The following is a 21,183-nucleotide window of genomic DNA, read 5'->3' on the forward strand; positions in this document are numbered from 1 at the left end:
CTCTAGAGCCTGCGAGCCACAACTACTGAGCCCACGTGCCACAACTACTGAAGCCCGCACGCCTAGAGCCCAAACTCTGCAACAAGAGAAGCCACTGCAATGAGAAGCCCGTGCACCGCAATGAAGAGTAGCCCCCGCTTGCTGCAACTAGAGAAAGCCCGTGCTCAGCAACTAAGACCCAACAACGAAGACCCAATGCAGCCAAAAATAAATACATAAATAAATACATTTATTAAAAAAATAAAAACAATGACTGGGGGAATTCCCTGGTGGTCCAGAGGTTAGGACTCCATACTTTTACTGCTGAGGGCTCGGGTTCAGTCCCTGGTTGAGGAGCTAAGATCCCACAAGCTATGCAGTGCAGCCAATAAGTAAATGTACAATTTGATAAATTTTAAAAAAATTAAAAAACATATAAGAACAATGACTGGAATGCCTTTGTAGCAGAGCTGGAAATGTGTGTGTGTGTGTGTGAGAGAGAGAGCAGGGTCCCTGTTCTATATTTTTGTCTCCCACTTGTTTTTTCTCGACGTGGAAAAAACCACGTCGAGAACCTGGCTCCCAACAACATTAATATTATGTACTTATTTGCTCAATCTTAAAATATACACCAAAGAGTTTGAGTTACTAGACCCATACCACTCCAACAAACAATGTTCAAAGGTTTTTTTTTCTTTATATTAAGGGTATATGGTCCAAGCATGCTATTCAAATTACCTGGATTAATTCTTTTTCTTCTCCCTTCGGTGAGTTTATTAATTTGAAAAGAACTGGGTTCATTTGTTTCTGTTACCATTCATTTTTAGTTTTTTTCCCTCTGCATCCTTTTTAAAAACATTTTTTTAATGTGGAATTTTAACATGATTTCCAAGTCAAATTCATAAAAGAAGGAGCAGTTGACTCCCTCTCCTCTCCCTTCACCCTGTCTTCCTACCTCTTGTAGATAATCACTACATTTGTTTTTGGTTTATCCTTCCTATTTGTTTTTGCAAAAACATGAAGATACAATGTTTTTTCTCTCTCATTCAGGTAGAATGAAAAAACATTCAAAAAACAAAAAAAACAGGATCATTTCCCCACTCTCTGTCCTGTGGAGACCCCTGACTCTCACTCCTCAGACCAAAAAGAGGGGCTTCTTCAGAAGCTCTTCATATTTGTACCTGGTGTACAGACCCAAGTTTCAGGTTTCAGGCTGTCCCTGATTCTAGGACAGGAGATATCAGAGAAAATAAAAAACAGGAAACTCACTGCTGGTTTGGTGGTACTCAGAGTTCCTTGGTTGGACTGCTAGCTTATTCTTTTGAGTCTTCAGATAGCTTTTCTGTGTATTGCATCCAGGATTCTTAGTTGCATTCACTGGGAGAGACAGAGTGAAGTCTGCCTACTCCACAGGACTTTCCATTAATCAGCTCATTGGTGAGCATTTTAGGAAGAAGATTGTTTAGAGAAATTCTTCAAGCAAGGACAGAACAACCAGTAAAGAATGTGGACAAACTAGATTTTCTTCCCCCTGTTTCTTTGTCTGTTACCAAAAACTTTCCTCAAACCAGCCATCTAGTATGTTTTCCACATCTTGGTTGAAAAATTTAGACATTTGGACATGATTTCTTCAAAGTATAGATTTTAAGAGCAGTGTTTTCTTCTTAATATATTAGTTTTTGAAGTGCTGTCAATTTTGATGTGTTATTGGACATTTTGAACAAATGAATGTAACTTATGGATCTGATAACTGTCATTTTGAGTAAAATTTGTAATAATTATTGAGCGATCCTCATTAACCATAGTTTTATCATAGGTGTTCCTTAAACGTCTTGTCTTTAATCAATTCTTCATTATAAGAATAACAAAACATACAAGAAAATAAAACCAACTTAAGTATTACTGTATAAGGCCAGCAATATTTATTATGACCAATTCCTGATCTTTTGCATCTGATCTATGCTGTCAGTCTCACATGCTTATTCAGGAGTCACATTACAAACAAGTGTATCCAAATGGCCAATGAAAAGGATTTCAACTTCATTAGTCAACAGAGAAATACAAAATCAAGCTATCGTGCAATACCACCAAACAGTAAAAATGAAAACCATAGACAGTATCAATTGTTAACAAGAATATGGGATAACTGGAACTCTCACATGCCTGGCAAGAGCCTTAAATTGGCAAAACCACTTTGGAAAATGATTCAGCAGTATCTGCTAAAGCTAGTCCTAAATGTGAAGATCCTAGGACCAGCAACTCCATCCCTTGGTATATAACAAACAGAAACATATACATATGCTTACCAAAAAGAAGGTACATGAGTGTTCAAAGTGGCCTATTTATATTAGCCCCAAACTGGAAACTACCCATATGCGTATCAGCTGTAGAATAATTGAATGAACTGTATATGGTGAGAATGGAATACTATACAGGCATGAGAATGAATGAAGTACAACTACTTGTAACAAAAGGAATCTCACAAACATGATGTTGAGCAAAAGAAGTTGGCATCTTGACCTAGGTGTTGGTTTCCTGGGTGTATTCACACTGTGAAAATTCATCCAGCTGTACATTTAGCATTTGTGCATCTTCCTATATGTATACTTCAATAAAAAAGTATACTAAGTAAATTAGATCTTGATTTTTTGTTTGTTTTATAAAAATTGACTTTTAGTGTATCTCTGTGTTACTGGCCCTTTACTGAACTCCTTAGATGGAATAGTTTTTCAGTTGACTCTCTTGTTTGTTACAGATAGATGATCTTTTCATCAGAAAACTAGAATGGGTGTAATCTTTAGGAGAATAAAGTTTTTAATGCCAAAAAATACATAGAATTGATTCTTAAACAGCCCAATTATCTTTAAAGGAAAAAAGTAAGGCCTGTTACATCCAGAGCCCATCTAAGAGGGTCTTCTGTCTCCCTTGTCCTTTCCATGGGCCATAAACCTTTGCAGTGGGAGAACCCAGATAGCACTAGGGCAGATTGCCTTTGTGTTGACCCTTTTAAGTGAGCGACCTCTCACATTATATTCGTAATAAATGCTGATGCAGGTGAATACTAGTCATATAACATAATTCTGTTTGTCCCTCCCCAAACCCTTCGTTTTGTTTTAGGGTTTTGTTGTTGTTGTTTGTTTGTTTTTGTTTTTGCAGATCTGTTCACAGATGCTGCTGAAACTGAAAAAATGGCCAAAAGTTTGGAAGATTCTGAAGGAGTTTATTTTGTTCCATCTTTTAGTGGATTGCAGGTATTTTTTTTAAGTTAATGGCAATTACAAACATTTCCCTCTTCATACTCACACCTAATATTATGTATCTGAAAATGTGGGCACTGAACAGAACTGAAGTGAAAGGTACTTTCTAGGGCTGAGAAGTTGTGTTTTGACCTAGCATGAATTCCACGAGAGGGCAGGGCAAATTCTGCTGGCTTCTGCTCAGAACTCCATCTCTGTGAAAACTAAAAGTTGGCAGGTTTATTATAGAACTTTTACATAAGACCCATGGTTACTTTATCATGACCAAAAATAGCCATTTACCAGTGGGGGAAAATAGATCAGCATTCTTTAGTTAGAAAAGGTGTACCATTGAGAATTAGAAAAATAATGTTAAGGTATATATTATACCTTATTTTTTTCAGTTGTTTATAAGTTTCATTAATTTTTTCTTCTTTTTTTTTTGGCTGCATCAGGTCCTCGTTGCTACGTGCAGGCTTTCTCTAGTTGCAGCGAGCTGGGACTACGCTTTGTTGTGGTGCATGGGCTTCACATTGCCATGGCTTCTCTTGTTGCGGAGCATGGGCTCTAGGCGCGCAGGCTTCAGTAGTTGCAGCACGCAGGCTCAGTAGTTGCAGCACATGGGCTCAGTAGTTGTGGTGTGTGGGCTCTAGGGTGTGCGGGCTTCAGTAGTTGTGGCGCATGGGCTCAGTAGTTGTGGCGCACGGGCTTAGTTGCTCTGCAGCATGTGGGATCTTCCCAGACCAGGGATCAAACCCGTGTCCCCTGCATTGGCAGGCGGATTCTTAACCACTGTGCCACCAGGCAAGTCCCTAACATTTTAAAAAAACATCAGAATTTCTTTTGGTTAACCGTTATGATGTGGGATGTTGGTTACCTTGCCTAACTAAAAAGTGAACTCAGTAAAATACTTGATTTTGTAATATTTAACTTTGTATTTAATTGAAAGATCTGTTGATACTACCTTTAATTTTAGCAGAGTGTTACAAAGACTTTTACAAACTGTTTTCAAGTATATTATTATAAACAAAATTCCTTTTTTGGGGGATAATTAGTCCTTTAATACTCCTCTAAATATTTTTTTCTTTCAAAAAATAAAAATTTCCCTTTCTTCTAGTCCGTCTATACTCAAGCAATCAGTTACAAAAAATCCAAAATTTAAAAGTTTGGATAATACAATGTAGAACCTGGTGAAAGGAGTTAGATCAGGATGGTTTTAAATCCCTAAAAATACCATATTTTCAAACTAGATTTTTAAATGAGCATTATTTTAATATCTGTAATAATTTCCTTCTATATACTTTATCACAAAGGACTAAAAGTGTATTAACTACATAAAGAGGTTGCATTGCATCCTCTTCAGAGTGATGTGAGGCACCCAAATAGCATCCATGATAGGACAGGTAATGAAGAATATTTGTCTGATTGAGGTTTAAGGAGGAAGGTTGGATGAATAGTTGTCATCAGCAAAGGGAGGGTTTAATTAGGTTACTGTGGATTCTTCCCTTTTTGAAAAATGTGCTGGGGGACCTAGTTGTGACTCTGTCTTGGCAACTCTAACTTCTCCACCAGTTCATATGCCTGTAAAAATAATGTAAACTATGTGATTAAAGAAACCAAAGAATTGCTAAAGTCCAAAAGATTAGACAACACTATCACAGATGTGATTTTAATTTCATGTTGCTAACAAAATGTCCCTGTCCTGCCATGATTGCAACCTGGCAGTATGTTGAAGTGGGTGGGGTGGGGAAGGACCGCAGGCTCATTATTTCCTGATGTAAAATGAAACTCTTAATTGGAAACCAAAAGTTAATTCAAACAACAATAGTGTGTTGATACTAAGGTGTTCAGAAAATAGTGGGGAGATCACCTGTAAGTTGCCAACGTCAACAACTAGAGAAAATGCGGGCTAGGAGAATGGAAGGAAGGAAGGGCCAAGTATCTATGATACTGCCTTTAATTTTAGAATATTGTTAAAGTTGCCAGTAATGGTGGGCAGGATATTGAAGGCTCCTAATAGCCTCAGGGGTATCATCTGAGAAAGGGGCATTGGAGGAACTTCGAGGACAGGGGGAACTTGTGGGGCAGCCACTTTAGGGAATGGGCTGGAGCATAGGGCTGTACACAGAGTGGCATCAATTGGTGCAGCCATTGTGGCTTTGTCTAGGTTTGGGGAGGGGCATGCTAGAGCAGAGCATCCCTCACAGGTATCGGAGGCAAGAATCAGTGGCCATCTACCTGATGTTAAAGTTACTGTGATGTTGGCCATACACAGTAGGATGGCAGGACCGTGAACCAAGTCCTAGTCTTCAGCGGATGAGGAGTCATGCTCCAGTGAAGGTTCTTGGGTTTGCAAGGAACAGGCTTGCTTGAGCACCTCCCTCTCATCCCCTGCCCGCCCAAGAGGAGCTGGCTGTTCACACACTCCTGAGCACCAGGATTGGAAAGGAGTTGACAACTGACGTAGCAGTTCTCAGTGTTCTTCTCTGTGGTTTCTGCCTCTCTGTGGCTCTGCTTTTCCCTTCTCCTTACCAGCTTTGCTCTGTACCCTTTCTTCCTCATAGCTTCTGTTTAACTGTCATTCTTTTCCTTATACTTTCTGCCTTTTCACAGTTTGGATATAAACACAACAACCTTTTTCCATCTTGCGCATCCTTTTCGCGTCTGTTCCCTCTGAAGCGCTTCTTCTTTCAGATTCCAGGGGAGGGAATCGGATTGGGCCACCTTGTCTTTTCAAGCCTTGGACAGACTTGTGCTCTCCCCCTGCAGTTGTGGTGGCAGCAGTAGGACGAGGGCATGAAACATGGCTGCTTTAGACAAGGATTCAAGCAGTTTGCTGAGAACCCCTCCCCCTGTAATTCCCCCCCAGTTCTGTGTGTGACTGGGACATCTGAGCCATGCAAAGGTAAAGGGATATAAAGCACGATATTGATGCGGGCCTAAGCAAACACGGGGGAGGCGACGTGTCTGCTGACAGCAGATGCATGGTGGCTGACGGTGGTCATGGGAGGCTAGAACAGTCCTTCTGGTCCTTGTGTATGGAAGCCTGTGGACCTTCCACTCCATAGCTGCAGCTGAAGCCATTTGCCCAGCACAGAGCCAGGCTCATTATAGCAACCAACCACAAAATCAGTGGAAGGCACGTCTCAGAGTTAAGAGTTAGAGGAGTTTATTGACAACAGAAGGAAAAGTTGAAAAGGCATAGTAAAAGAGTTATGAAGAAAGTAATAGTGGGAAGGCTTTGAGTAAGAAATGACAATTAAAATATAAATTATAGTGGCAGCTAACCTGTGAATACTCGCTATGTCTCAGGCACTGTCCTAAATTCATTACACGCGTCGGTCTCATTTAATCCTCAGTCACTCAACAAGGTAGAAGATACTCTTAACATCCCATCCTGAAGCTGAGGTTTGGAGCAGTTCTATCACTTGGGCAGTGTCACACAGCTAGTGAGTGACAGAGATGGCTTTAGGACTCCGGAGTCCAGATTCTTAACCACTCTGCTGTTTCCTGGGAGAGCATAAAATACTCTGACAACAGGAATACATAACTGGAGCCAGAAGAACTTACTTTTAGGGTCTAGGTTGACAAAGACAAGAGGCATGGTGGCCTTAACCATTGTGCAAGTCCCCAGCGGATTAAGCTGAGGTTCCAGTGGGGACAAGGACCTGTGGCCCGGGCAGGAGTCTGCTGGTTTTGCTTAGAGAGCCACACACAACTTTGCTGAGTCCTGCTGTTCTGGAAAGCTCACTTGATGGGCCTGGCAGTGATAGATTGGAGGTGTGGCTGGAGGCTGTCTGCCCTGGCAAGGTGTGACCAGGCCCTTAAAAGTACCTTGCCAGTGTTTTTCCTACTTTATCATCCCAAAGAGAGACTCAATTGGACTAACAAATGCAGGGACATTGTAACCTATTAAGAAATTTTTAGGTTTCTATGGAATTTATAACCCCTCAAGTTGGCCTATTACTAACGGTAAATTATGTTCATAGCTATTTGTACAAAAGTGATTTCAGGCCAGGATTTTATGTGGTATATTGGAAGAAGTCATTTTTACGCAGAAAAAAACCATAGCAAGGGAATTCCCTGGCCGACCAATGGTTAGGACTCAGCTCTTTCACTGCCGGGGCCCAGGTTCCATCCCTGGTCGGGACCTGAGATCCTGCAAGGCACGCGGCACAGCCATAAAAAACACAAAAAACCCATCACATACTACTAGGGACTAATTGAACTGGCTGAGTCTGACCCATCTTTGTCATACAGTATTATATCACTTGGTATATAGACCAGCTTTACTATACAACTTAGCTTTTACTGAGTGAATCACCAAAAGATGTTTTAATAAGTTCGAAAAATTCTCTTTCAAAATAAATTTGGAAGATAAGATCACAAGGAGGAAAATCATGGCTATGATAAAGATAAGATGTAATATAGAATTTCTTCATTTAAGGCATTAGGAAAAGTATTATTTGTTCATGGATTCAACAAATGCGTATTGATCCCCTGTGTGGGGCTAGGTGCAGTGCTAGGCCCTGGAGACACACCGTGAGCACATCAGATGAGTTTCTGCCTGTGATGCTAACAGTGTAGCACAGAAGATGGAGTTTCAACAATCACACAAATATCTGTGATTATAAACTGGCACATGATATGATGGGAAGTTACAAGGTTCCATAAAAATGGATAGTGGGGAACCTGACCTAGTTTCTGGGATTCGAAGTTTTCCCAGAGGAAGCTGAGCCAAACTTTGGAAGGGGAGTAGGATTAACTAGGAGGAGGTGTGGTAGAAAGTTTTCCAGGTAAAGATGGTATGTCAAGCTCTGAAGCTAGAAGGAGCTTCTGGGGACCATCATTTCCTGACAGCACTAGCCTGTCCCTCTGTCATGACTTTGCGTAGGTGTGTTGGGACTCTTCTGTTTCCTTGTGAGATGGCAAGGCCTGACAGGGATCTTTGTGTTTCATCTTTGTGTCCCAGAATCGTCTTGCATTTCTGGCTACACAAAGATGAATACAAACTTCATCTGATGAATACATAATTCCAGCTCAAGATTATGCCTTTTAAATGCAGATGTTAGGCAGGGTCATTTCTTTCCTTTTCTTTTAAATCTACAGCTCTATGTTCTCTTTTTTAATATAAATATTTATTTATTTATTTATTTATTTATGGCTGCATTGGGTCTTCGTTGCTGCGCATGGGCTTTCTCTAGTTGTGGCGAGCGGGGGCTTCTCTTGTTGCAGAGCACGGGCTCTAGGTGTGCGGGCTTCAGTAGTTGTGGCACGCGGGCTTCAGTAGTTGTGGCTCGCGGGCTCTAGAGCACAGGCTCAGTAGTTGTGGTGCACGGGCTTAGTTGCTCCGCGGCATGTGGGATCTTCCTGGACCAGGGCTCGAGCCCGTGTCCCCTGCATTGACAGGCAGATTCTTTAGTGTTATTGCCTAATATCATAAATGACCTAGCCTAGGACTTCCCTGGTGGCACAGTGGTTAAGAATCCGCCTGCCAATGCGGGGGACATGGGTTTGAGCCCTGGTCCGGGAAGATCCCACATGCCGCAGAGCAACTAAGCCCGTGCGCCACAACTACTGAGCCTGTGCTCTAGAGTCCGCGAGCCACAACTACTGAAGCCCGCACACCTAGAGCCCGTGCTCTGCAACAAGAGAAGCCACTGCAATGAGAAGCCCGTGCACCACGAGGAAGAGTAGCCCCCGCTCACCGCAACTAGGAGAAAGCCCGTGCGCAGCAAAGAAGACCCAATGCAGCCAAAAATAAATAAATAAAATATATAAAATAAAAGAAAAAACACTATTTAAGCTAAGAAATAGAGTTTACTTTGAAAGTCTGACAACATATTGGGTGTAAGTTATGACACTGAAAAACACTTTTTTTGTGTTGTAGTTTTTTTATCTTAAGTCTAACTTAATATCTTCAAAAAACCACTCTACATAGTAAACAGTTTCAGTGTAAACACTTTACAGTTGGAGAAAAGGGGAAATACTGGCATTGCTTTCCATTTTCCTCATATATCAAGCTAAGCATTTCATAATCTATTACTCTGGGCTTCAGTCCCTTTTCTTGGTACAGGTGCAAACAGAAGATCCAGCCCATAAGTCTAATATCTGTGACTCATCCTTGCTTAAGTCCTATCAAAAGGTTATTTGAATAGTTAACATCATTTTGGGGCTATCATTTATGTTAAAACTATTTATCTCTAAATGAGTGAGCATTCTTTTTTTTTCTAACATGGCTATGTTTTTATTGTATAATATACCTTCAAGTCTATAGATATAATTTAGAGCAGTAATAATATATTACTGTCTTTTACTTCAGGCTCCATTAAATGACCCCTGTGCATGTGCCTCTTTTATGGGTTTGAAGTCTTCCACCAATAAATACCACCTTGTACGAGCAATATTGGAGTCCATAGCTTTCAGGTACCAGAACCTGCCCGAAACTCCCCCCTCCCCATACAGTATCGCTATTTCCTTTTATTAATTTCTACTAAACTAAATTTTAAAATTTCTTAATTTTAACTGTTTATACCTTTAGTTTAATTCATACTGTATATGATATAATCTATTCTTATTACTAATTTTTTTGCATCTCTTTTTTTTCACATTTAATAGTACCAGTACCACTTAGATTTGATATCTGAAAACTGAATGATTTTTAAAATATCCAATTTATTAAGCATAAAGGATTCAAAATTTGGACTTTCAAAGTCTTTTATTTCCTTATTCATGAAGGAGAATTCTAACTAATAATGCTTCTTTTATACTCAAAGATTGACTCATCAGAATTATTCTTTATGTATATTTCTTTTGGTCTTTTTGTTACGGGGCAGGTGTAGCTCATTAAAATTAAAAACGCAGCTGTCATGAATGGAACAAATGGAACATTTGTAATGTTTAAAATAACATTTTCTCTGATTACAAAATCATTATTTTTATATTTGATTTCTATTAGATGCTATTTATGGTGTGTCATCCATACCTATTAAATGGATGCTTGCTTTACATTTTTATTTGCAGGAATGGTAATAGATTAAATTTAGTTCTGAAATAAAAATTATGTTCTTTTGCATCAAAGTGAAAAACAGAAGGGCCTGAACCTCTTGTTTACTTGACCATCTGTTATTGACATCAAGTTAGCCTAATATATTTCTTCAGTGTTTTCTTTTGCATATTTTATAAATGTCATGTAAATAAAACCACAGTTATTATTCTAGATTGGAAAAAAACAGAATTATTATGATATGAACTGCCTCTAAATAGTTTCCTTGTTTTTTTAACTAGAAACAAACAGTTATATGAGGTGATGCAGAAAGAGATCCACATTCCTGTAAGAAAAATCCGGTAGGTAAACTTTGTTCCTAATAGATTTAATTAGAAATTGGAAGTTAAGTGGTAGCTGCTGTTGGCATTTTCATGATTATGATTATTCAGGATTTCAAAAAGAACTTATGTTTACCTTCTTTGCAACAAAATTCTTGATCATAGGAATTTGGAGAGGAAGGAAAGCTAAGTTTGGATTTAAGGAGAATAAAACCTGATATGGAATCTGAGAGGATCTTAGCACCCATATGTGTATTATAAGAATCTTTAAACTTTAAAAATAAAATCAAGGATCTAAAAAAAAATGTGTGGCCTTTTAAAAAAGAATTAATAATGTATTTATGCTTTTGTTACAGTAATTTATCTCCAATATCTTTCTCCCCACAGAGCAGATGGAGGAGTTTGTAAGAACAGTTTTGTCATGCAGATGACTTCAGACCTGATTAATGAGACGATAGACAGACCCGTCCACATTGATATGTCCTGCGTAGGTGCAGCTTCTCTAGCTGGTCTTGCTGTTGGTACGTGTGGGTTTTATTAAAACGAGAGCTGTCTTGCAAAACCATTTCTTACAGATAGCATTTCTCCTCCCAAATCACAAAATTATAGATAGAGAGGGTCTGGAAAGCCTTGGTGTCCATTAGACCCCATACACATATGCACATCACTCACAAAATGTTCCAGTGATCTCTTCTGTGGGTGGGCCTGGTTGCACCTCTTCCCTCCTTGGTGCTCTCCTTCAGTCAGAAGAATGAGACCAGGAAAGCTAATTCTCAACTGTTCTGGTCTTTAGCAAGGGAATGTCTCTGGGTAAACTTTCTGATTAGATAAGCTTGTCTTTGGCATTAGAAACCACTCCACTCTTTCATTTAGTGAACGTTTGTTGAGCACCTGCTTCATGAGAGTCGCTGCTGGGAATAATAGAGTTTAAATGATATAGTCCCTGCTATGGGAGTCTCCAGTGGGAGCAGTCAAGCAAGTCAACCCATTATTATTCTTCTGTGATAAGTCCAGCGAACAGCCACAGTATCAAGCAATTGGTGTAGGCTTTCCCAGAGGCGACAACGTATAGTTCAATTTTGAAGGGCTTAGCAGACAACCAGGTGAGGAGAGAATAGAGGTGAGTGGTCCAGTAGAGAAGGCAGCTCGTGCAAAGGTACTGGCCCATTATGGTGCTGATAGGATGAGAGCAAGAGGGGAGGCTGGAGAGGTACATAGAGGTCCAGTCATGGTGGCCTCTTCATATAGAGGAGATTGGACTTGATCTTGAATGCATTGGAGAGCCACTGAACAATTTTAAGCAGAAGGACATGGTTAGATCTATATTTGAACAAATCACTTTGGCAATTAGTGTTTTCACTAATTAGTTGGGAAGAGTAAAGAACAGACATGGGGAGGCCAGTTAGAGGGCTCTTTAGGAGCAGGATGACGCTTGGGACCCTGGGAGTGTTTTCCTGTGTTCCTGTATGGAAGGGAGGAGTGTTTGTACAAAACAGGATATCTTACACTTAAAAGTTTAGGCTGTTATTTAGCAATTAAAGTTATGGACCCAAAAAGCATCAAATCTTGGTAAGTTCACCTTATACTTTATTCTACTAAAAATCTGTTAACTTTGAATAAAATTGAAACAGTCACTTTCATTTGTTCATTGATTGGTGTTTGATTAATTCAGGTTGAAGAAAATAACTTCCCCTTAAATGGTCATTCCCGTTTACAAATTTAAGTTACTTTGTATGTTTCAACTCTTAAGTACAATACAGCTGATGTTATTTTTAATAATTTCACATGACTAATTGAGCAAACTTAGAACTATAACAAAGAAATTTCTCCAGTACTTAAACAGCTCTTGAAAAATGAATAAATTAAGCTTATCATTACAGTAAGCCAAATGCTCATAAGCATTCCAATATTGTTTATAAAGTTAATCAAATTGATCTACACTTATCACCTTATAAAGCTAAATATGTCAAATTCTCTTGAACATTTAATACACTTTAAATAACAGACACATGCAAGTTATTCTTACATATAACATAGTGGCTTGAGTTGTATCTACTTCATTTTATCTGTATTTAATTTCAAAACTTTTCAATACAGAGATACTTCACTAACTACAGGGAACAGTTTTACCTCCTCAGAGAATCTGAAATTTCTGGTTGGATTACTTCTCTCTCAGAAATAGGAGACATGGGGCTTCCCTGGTGACGTAGTGGTTGAGTCCACCTGCCGATGCAGGGGACACGGGTTCGTGCCCCAGTCCGGAAAGATCCCCCATGCCGCGGAGCGGCTGGGCCCGTGAGCCATGGCCGCTGAGCCTGCGCGTCCGGAGCCTGTGCTCCGCAACGGGAGAGGCCACAACAGTGATAGGCCCGCGTACCGCAAAAAAAAAAAAAAAAAAAAAAAGAAATATGAGACATGAAGGCTACGCAAATTCTCTGTATTTTCAAAATTCACCCAGAAACTGTCTGTTCAATACACATTTAATAAAGTGACTTTTAAGAGTATGTATGCCATTAAGTGTAAATAATAAATTCTGGAAATAAGAATTTTAAGAACATACTTATTTTCATGACTAGATTTATCTACTTGTAGTACACTAATAAAGATTATTTTTAGTCTTTTAATAACTTCCATAAAATAATTAATATCTTTAAATATAGACAGTCTAAAACACTGACTTTGTAAATAGAATGTGGCCTGATGGAAAATTTTAGAAGAAAGAATTTTATGTGTCAGCTTTATTGGTAAGAGAAAAATGTACTTCTTGAAGACTTGTCAACTATGTTAATACTTCAGAGTAAGTGAGATGTACCAAGTTTATTAACAAGGGATCGCTACCATTTCAGACTACATATGATCGTAGTTATAATATGTTTTCTTGCTGCTTTTTATTATAAATCACATGATCCTCTTTGTAAAGAACAATATATGCCAGAACTACAAGATTATTTTGAACTGGAATTTAAAAGCCTTGTATGAAATGCAATAGTTTGAAAAAGAAACTATTTTTTATATTAATCCCCAACTTTGAATTTTATGCATATCCTGAGGAGTTGCCTCTTACCTCAAGATATATGACAAAAATCTTAACTTGGGGGATTCCCTGGCGGTCCAGTGGTTAGGACTCTGTGCTTTCACTGCTGTGGGACCGGGTTCGTTCCCTGGTCGGGTAACTAATATACTGCACAAGTTGCAGAGTGTTGCCAAAAAAAAAGAAAAACCTTAATTTGTCATTGTTCTGCTTTGGTTTTTTTAATAAATAAATACATTTATTTATTTATTGGCTGCGTTGGGTCTTCGTTGCTGCACACGGGCTTTCTCTAGTTGTGGTGAGCAGGGGCTACTCTTCATTGCAGTGTGCGTGCTTCTCATCGCGATGGCTTCTCTTGTTGTGGAGCGTGGGCTCTAGGCACACGGGCTTCGCTAGTTGTGGCATGTGGGCTCAGTAGCTGTGGCTCACAGGCTTAGTTGCTCCACGACATGTGGGATCTTCCTGGACCAGAGCTCGAACCCGTGTCCCCTGCATTAGCAGGCAGATTCTTAACCACTGCGCCACCAGAGAAGCCCCTACTATTTCTTACTTGGGTTTTTTTTTTTTTTTTTTTTTTCTTAAGAGCTAGTCATGAAATTAAATGATGGCAGAATGTGGTTGCTCTAGAAATGATCTGGTGCTCTTCCACACAGAAATAAAGCTGCTAGTTAGAAACCTAAAGATTTTAAAATCCTGATGTATTTATTCGCAGGGATAGTCAATCTAACCAAGCTCAAAGCAACAAAATATTTTGAATTGTGTTTTAAAGTAATAACTGTTCACCTGTTCACCAGTTCACATAGGTTTGTGGATAAACTTTATGGACTCATTATTTGCCTTAAAACTTGAGAGTAAATTTTTTCATCTATAGGGTTTTGGACTGACAAGGAGGAACTAAAGAAACTGAGGCAAAGTGAAATAGTTTTCAAGCCACAGAAGAAATGGCAAGAATATGAAAAGAATATGGGAAACTGGGTCAAAGCAGTGAAACGCTCCATGAATTGGTATAACAAGACATAGCACTAACGGAATGACTGAAACCACGCATGGCTGGTTGCTGTGATGTGCAGATGAGACAAAGCTCAGGGACAACAATACGACCATGAATGAGAGGAGAAGACTGGAGCTGAGCTCTGCAACCGGAGAGAAAAAGCACTGCTTTTATGAAAACAAAACAAAACTCCTCATTGAAAAAATTCTAAACCTTGGTAAGATTGTAAGGCAACAATACCTCAGAACTTTTAACTCTTCTGTTTTGTAGCAAATTCCAAAGGACGCTAGCTATTTCCAACCATGTTTTGACAGTCACGGGTCCTCCTCCTGTTTGTACTGGGCCAATATGAACATAATTGTTTACTATCTGAGTTAATAGTTCCGGGTCAAGCACTGTTTGTGTTTTGTTCCAAAATGATGTGAAAAGTGTTTCCTTAATTCTTTAAAATGAAGTGGGCTCTTTGAAGCCCATATAGTTAAAAAGAAAGAATAACCAAGAAAATGTGGAATTTTGATATTTGAATTTTAATATTTTCTATTTAAAGCCATAATTGTTCAGTGTTGTATCCAAATATTAGCTCAATGTGTCTCTCTTAGATAGGCTCATTTGGTAGTCAATTCTTTCCCTTATTGGGTTTAAAGACACTGCCTTAATTTTTCCTTGTTTAACCAAAATCTGAGCTTTCTTTATATATTGAAAAACACTGAAAAAAATCATTTTAGTTAATAAAACCAAAAAGGGTATTGATTCATAAGGAATAGGAGAATACTTTCCTTCTCAGATAGCATTTCTTTCAAAAATTTCTGGGTAAAGTATAAAATCTCATTTTTTACAAAATACACGTAGTAAATATAAATCTTGCCTTTCTTCTCCTCTTCTCTATCCTTCTTACTTGTTGAGATGCTGGTGTAAACGTCTTTTGTTTTTATTAAGTGCCTAGTCGACAGAGCTTAATTTGAAGAAAGTGCCCTAATTTATTGCTGACTTAAGAATTGCCTTCATTGGGGTATTTTGCTTGTCCAGGTATCTTTCTTGTTTTTGTCCAATCTACTCACCTCTCTGAGATTTGTGCAGTGAGGTAGCTGACAGAGGGGATGGGAGTGTAGTCAAGCTAGTGACTGCCCCTCAGCCACTGAGCCAGAGATCCACAGAGAGGAACAGCATGAGTCCTACATTTTCAAACTCACTTGATAGAAACAGGGTAGAGTAAGGTAAGAGCTAAGAGTTGTGAGTAGCTTCAGGCCAGATGTAAACTTGTCCTAAGGCAAGTTGACCACCTTCCAACATGTTCTCATGTTATTTGCCCCTCCCTGTTTTGGGGCTAGGTTCCTTTTAGATTTGCAGCAATAATGTATTTATTTCCCTCTTGGTCAGGCTTTATCATATCACATAAAGTCCTACTGTTATAGAACTCACTGTTAAATAATAATGTAATTAAAGAAGTGACTGTTATAGGGAAGTTTGCTGTTACTATCATGTACGTCCATTTCAGAGACAGGTAATAGACATTAGACTTGGAAATATTTTTGTTAAGCCAAGGTGTTTTGTTTACTGTAATAAGTCAGATCCCCTTATGTAGATAACATCTTACTCGTTTCATTCTTTCTGTTATTCACATCCTTTTTTACAAAACTTAGTGGCCAATTAAAAGCTTTCTTATCAAAGTCATATGAAAGCCACTCTGTTTTACTATTTCTTACAGAGTCTGCTCCTCAGTGGGTATGATGTCCATAGGAAATAATTGTCTTTTTGTATTAGGATGTACTGAATTGTGATATTATTAATACCTAAACATTTGTTATTTCATTCATTTTCCACATTGTTCTTTCTCATCATGAAATCACAAAATAAAGGTGAAATATCTTTTAGATAATGTGGAAAAATAACTTTGAATATCTTTCTACTGGAATTGAGCATCTCCTCAAAAATCAGTGGCTAATTTTTTCTTCCATTAGTTTAGAAGTTAATCTTCTATTTTTAATATGTCTGGCCTTTTTTTTAGTAACACAGTTTACTAGATCTTTTGTCAGATTTGACCTAAATCAGAAACATGACCACATTTGCTTTTGTGGTTGTAGAAAGCGCTGATTATCAGAATCAATTTAGCAAAAAATTGTCCTTTCAAGTTTATTTTTCATACGTATGCTAATAATTGAAGTTAAAAAAATTTCTATGCTAATATTTCTCAGCATGTTTTATTTCCTCACTATGGGTCTATCAGATAATTTTAGGAGATCTGTAGCTATCTTATCAAGGAGGAGAATCTTCCTGTACAATCCTTCCTAAAGTGGTACTAAATGCTTTTATACTATAGACTTACTGATTTTTCAATTTTTTTATATCCAACCATGACATGGTTTCTCAACCTCAGCATCTTTGACATTTGAGGACAGATAATTCTTTGGTTTTGGGTGCTATGTATTATAGGATGTTTACCAGATCCCTGACCTTTACCCACTAGCATCCATCTACTTAATGATGGCAAAATGTCTCCAAACATTGCTAAATGTCCCCTGGGAGACAAAATCACCCCCGCAGTTGAGAACCAGTGATGTAGACTGTTGGAAGAAAATTGAAGACTCAGTGAATGTAAAGTGTCTATCATACTCCTTTTCTCTCTGCTTCATTTTTACCTTAGGAAATAGTTGTTAGCAAAAAGAAGTAGTAGTATCTTAAAGTAAATAGCGTTTCTGCTTTGCTGGTTAATGAGGTGGGGAAAAAATGTCATGCTGTAATTGTCTTCTGCTGTTTTTATCCACCTACCCTCACCCCCATGTCTGCATTCTCTGTGGTCTTAATGAGTGAATTTATGACTTCAGTATGGGATTAATGTAGTCTCCAGATCATCTTTGATTTGATCTGCCTTTTTGTTTCCTTTTCATCTCTGAACAAAGGAGATGATTACTCTTTTATCTGCCTCTGCGCAAGCCTCCACCAAACTAGAAGTTCCCTGAAAGCAGAAAACATGTCTGCTTCCACAGAACTTAACTCTGTGCCTTCATATTTGTGGGATGAATTTGTACTTTGTGTTTGTAAGTGCAACTTTTTTTGCATGTACATTTTGTCCTTGATGTTACATGTGTTTCTTGATAGGGAGCAGCTTCTATTTGATGTTTTGTTGGATTAAGAAGGACTACTTTGTTATGAGAACTAGAATCCTCATACTGTTTATTCTTAAAGTCTTTGTATGTTTATATATTTGCATATCTATTTGTGTAGAGATACACATCCATAAATATACATATTAACTTTCGAAGGTACAACTGAAGCCTTCCTATTCACAGGTTTTGTGTATTTGACTGCAGTTGACTAACAGATTGAATCTTAGGAATGCCAAACACTCTCATGTTAGAGGGAAGAAACTTTAGAAATACCCGCTTTTGCAAGGCACTTATACTGAGGACCAGTCTTTAATTTGAAAAGTAATCTAGCCCAGGAGTTTGGCAGTAATTTTAAAATTCTTTGAGGTGAGACATAGCTGGACCCTGGGGCTCTTCAACTTTAAGTGATTCTAATCATCCCAGAGATAGCCTAGAAGGCTTTAATCTATCCCAGCGGATTCTGAATCCCTTTGGGAAATTTATATCATGTTTCTCAATTAAAATTAAAAGCCCAAAACACACCCTGGATCTATCTGGTCCCAGAGTCCTCATCTTGCATACTCAAATCCAGGTCATCTGGTTCAAACCAGCCTAAAGGGGTAACTCCAGAGAAGTCAAATAGGCCGTCAAGAATCACATTGTTTTTTAAAGTTTTGGATAGTCATAGCTGTAAGTATTTTGGCACCAGCATCTATTGTGAGTCACTGGTTATTTTGTCACCATATTCCCATGGGACCTTTGCCCCTAGAAGGATGCAGGAATGATCATGGGAATGGGAATGATAGAGGCAGGAACCTGCAGAATCAGATGTTTCGGAAATTCTCTGTTATTCTATTTCCATTGTCTTTCCCCCCACTTTACATTACATTTGGTTTATTAAAATAAAATGGATGTGTCTGTATAGATACCTATGTTGTGTAGAAAATAAATGATAAGGTTTCCAATCTAAATGAGCCGTATCTTTACAAGAAACTGCCAAACTGTTTTGCAGAATAGCTGCACCATTTTACATTCCCACCAGCAATGTATGAGGGATCCACTTTCTCCACGTTGTCACCAGCATTTGACGTTGTCACCGTTTTTTATGTTCGTCCACTGTGATAAGTGTGTGGTTTTCTCATTGTGAATTGAATTTGCATTTCCCTAATTAATAATGATGTTGAACATCTTTTCATGTGCTCTTTTGCGATCTGTTTATCCTCTAGTGAAATGTCTGTCCATATCTTTTGTCCATTTGCTAATTGGGTTGTTTGCTAAAGGGGCCATATCCTTAAAGGAATATCCTTTTTAAAAACTTTTTAAAAAAATCAGTCCAGTGACTTAAGAAGTCATTAAGTAGCATTTTCAAATCCTTCTGGGCAAAATGTATATAGCATTTGAACATGACTTTGTAATGTACTGAGCAGAAGAGCTCTTGTATTTCTTACATACTTATTATGTAGTGTGGTACTAACACTGTATAATAGCAAAAAAGTTTCAAAGACACCTTTACTTAGAATGTTAAGTAAAGTGTACAAATACATGTTTTGTACATAGGTATCATAATCCTAAAAATATTTTTTATTTAAAATAAGCTGATTTGTGTAAATATTTCAGAATGATTTTGTGGAAAATTAATTCAAAATTTTTCTATTTGTGCAAGACAGTTAATATAGATTCCAATTTGTATGCATCAGTAAATTTATAATTTTATTTCTCTCATGTTCTTTATGAATTTCATAGTTTTATTAAATGGTCATTGAGAACATCATAAATCATTGTTAAAATCTATAGATAAAATCAAGGATGCAGAATAAAAGGAATCTTTTTCATGTGTATGGGAATTTTCCCGTTACCTTTTGTCTACTTTAACTTTTGGATTTATTTTTTAATTTTACCTGGAAATTCTTATTTAATACCATTTCTTGTTTTGGTTTCTGCACATTAAGAACGTCACAGAGAAATAAGCATATGTTAACTTCGGTTGTGACTCAAGATAAATTTGGGCTTGTGTTTCCCTTTTAACTGGAAGAAGAAAAAAATGAGGCTTAATATGGTTAGAGAAGAAAGGTTTTCTGTAACCCTGCCTCTTTAGATCCTGTTTAGGCTTATTCTATACTCTACATTCTTGCACAGAGGAAATTACTAGAGATGAGAGTTAATTCTTTGTAGTGGAAAAAAGATGATACAATCTATTGTGAAAATATACTGTATATTTAAATGTTTAGAAAAATTTTAAATAACTGGAAGAAACATACTTTCAAATGCTAATGTGACGGAATTAACCTAGCAGCTGTTAAAATCCATTATTAAAATTATCATTAAAATTATTTGGGAAATTATAACGAAACAGTGAATGATCTGTACATATTGTGTATTAAAGCCATTTTTTTTTTAGTGTTTCTCTCTTCGTTGCTTCACATCCGCACACATAAATAGCGACATCCCGATGATGATGGCAGAGGATTCAGTCGGACAATCTGGATTCCATTCCCTGACCGAAGGGGAGCCCATGGTTCATTCTGTAGTAGGGATTTTGAAGGATAATAAACATTCAATTATTTGAAGAAAGAAAGGGGTATGGTTTTGATTTTATTGTTGTTCAAAGTCCTATTAGTCTAATGAGGAGGACAGGAAGGGGCAGGTATGTGGAGCTGACTTTTCTGAAATGTATGTGACTATAAATTGTATTAAATATTATAAAATTATTTTTAGGGAATTCGCTGGCGGGCCAGTGGTTAGGACTCCGTGCTTTCACTGCCAAGGGCCCAGGTTCGATCCCTGATCGAGGAACTAAGATCCCGCAAGCCGTGCAGCGCAGCCAAAAATATACATATATATATCTGTGTGTATATATATGTGTTTTATATATATATATATATATATATATATATGTAAAGAATCTGGCTATGTAAAAGAAATTGTAGGAAAAAAATAAATGAGGGTGATAGGGACTAATAGTGGATTCTTTGCTATTTAGAAACAACCCACTAGGATGTGGAGATTGTAAGGCAAATACCTTAGATTTACTAAATTACCTCTCCCTCTTCCCCACCACTTGGGCAAGGTTATTAGCCACCAGATCCCAGGGAATTCTCATATTCTTTAACCCAGCCCACAGGGTTGTCCTGTCTCTCCCAGAAGGTCCTGCCTCTGTCAGCATCCCAGTTTCATCACCAAACTCTGTCAAGAACTGAGAAGAGTTTGAAGTTTTACTGTACTTGGAAGCTAACGAGCTCCATGGATACTGGCAGCAGATATGAGACTCCTGGGTCAGAGACTAAAGACTTTATTACTCATGACATAGCAAACATCATAACCTTCATATTTGCATTGGTTTCCTTTGCCTCTTAACTCCTGTGTGGATTGTCTGGGTTGATGCTGTGCACACAGTGGGTTTGCAGTACAGCTGAGCAATCTCGAGCTTAGGAAACTTGAGTCTTTTGTAATGGGCTGCAAGCAAGTGTGCCCGATGCTTGCTCCAGAGGACATAATTTTTATTATATTGGACAGGAAACAAAACTGCCCTCTACTCTG

The 21,183-nt window shown here is 38.1% G+C and overlaps 1 protein-coding gene across 6 annotated transcripts in view; it reads left to right on the forward strand.

Moving 5' to 3' along the window:
• GK5 (glycerol kinase 5) overlaps window positions 1-20,222 on the forward strand; it is a 77,029-nt gene extending 56,807 nt beyond the window's left edge. For 3 of the 6 annotated variants that reach the window (XM_089911051.1, XM_089911053.1, XM_022582657.3), the window contains 5 exons: window positions 3,097-3,230; window positions 9,538-9,641; window positions 10,503-10,562; window positions 10,929-11,062; window positions 14,444-20,043. In XM_089911051.1, the coding sequence (XP_089767177.1) occupies window positions 3,097-3,230; window positions 9,538-9,641; window positions 10,503-10,562; window positions 10,929-11,062; window positions 14,444-14,592 (581 nt within the window). In that variant the 3' untranslated portion in view covers window positions 14,593-20,043. The other 3 variants (XM_089911052.1, XM_022582658.3, XR_016393128.1) reach the window with 2 other exon arrangements.
• The last annotated feature ends 961 nt before the right edge of the window (window positions 20,223-21,183 follow it).

Source organism: Delphinapterus leucas, chromosome 4, assembly GCF_059928025.1.
Source record: "Delphinapterus leucas isolate spDelLeu-1000000601 "Yukka" chromosome 4, BTC_Dleu_Yukka2, whole genome shotgun sequence".
Lineage (NCBI taxonomy): Eukaryota > Metazoa > Chordata > Mammalia > Artiodactyla > Monodontidae > Delphinapterus > Delphinapterus leucas.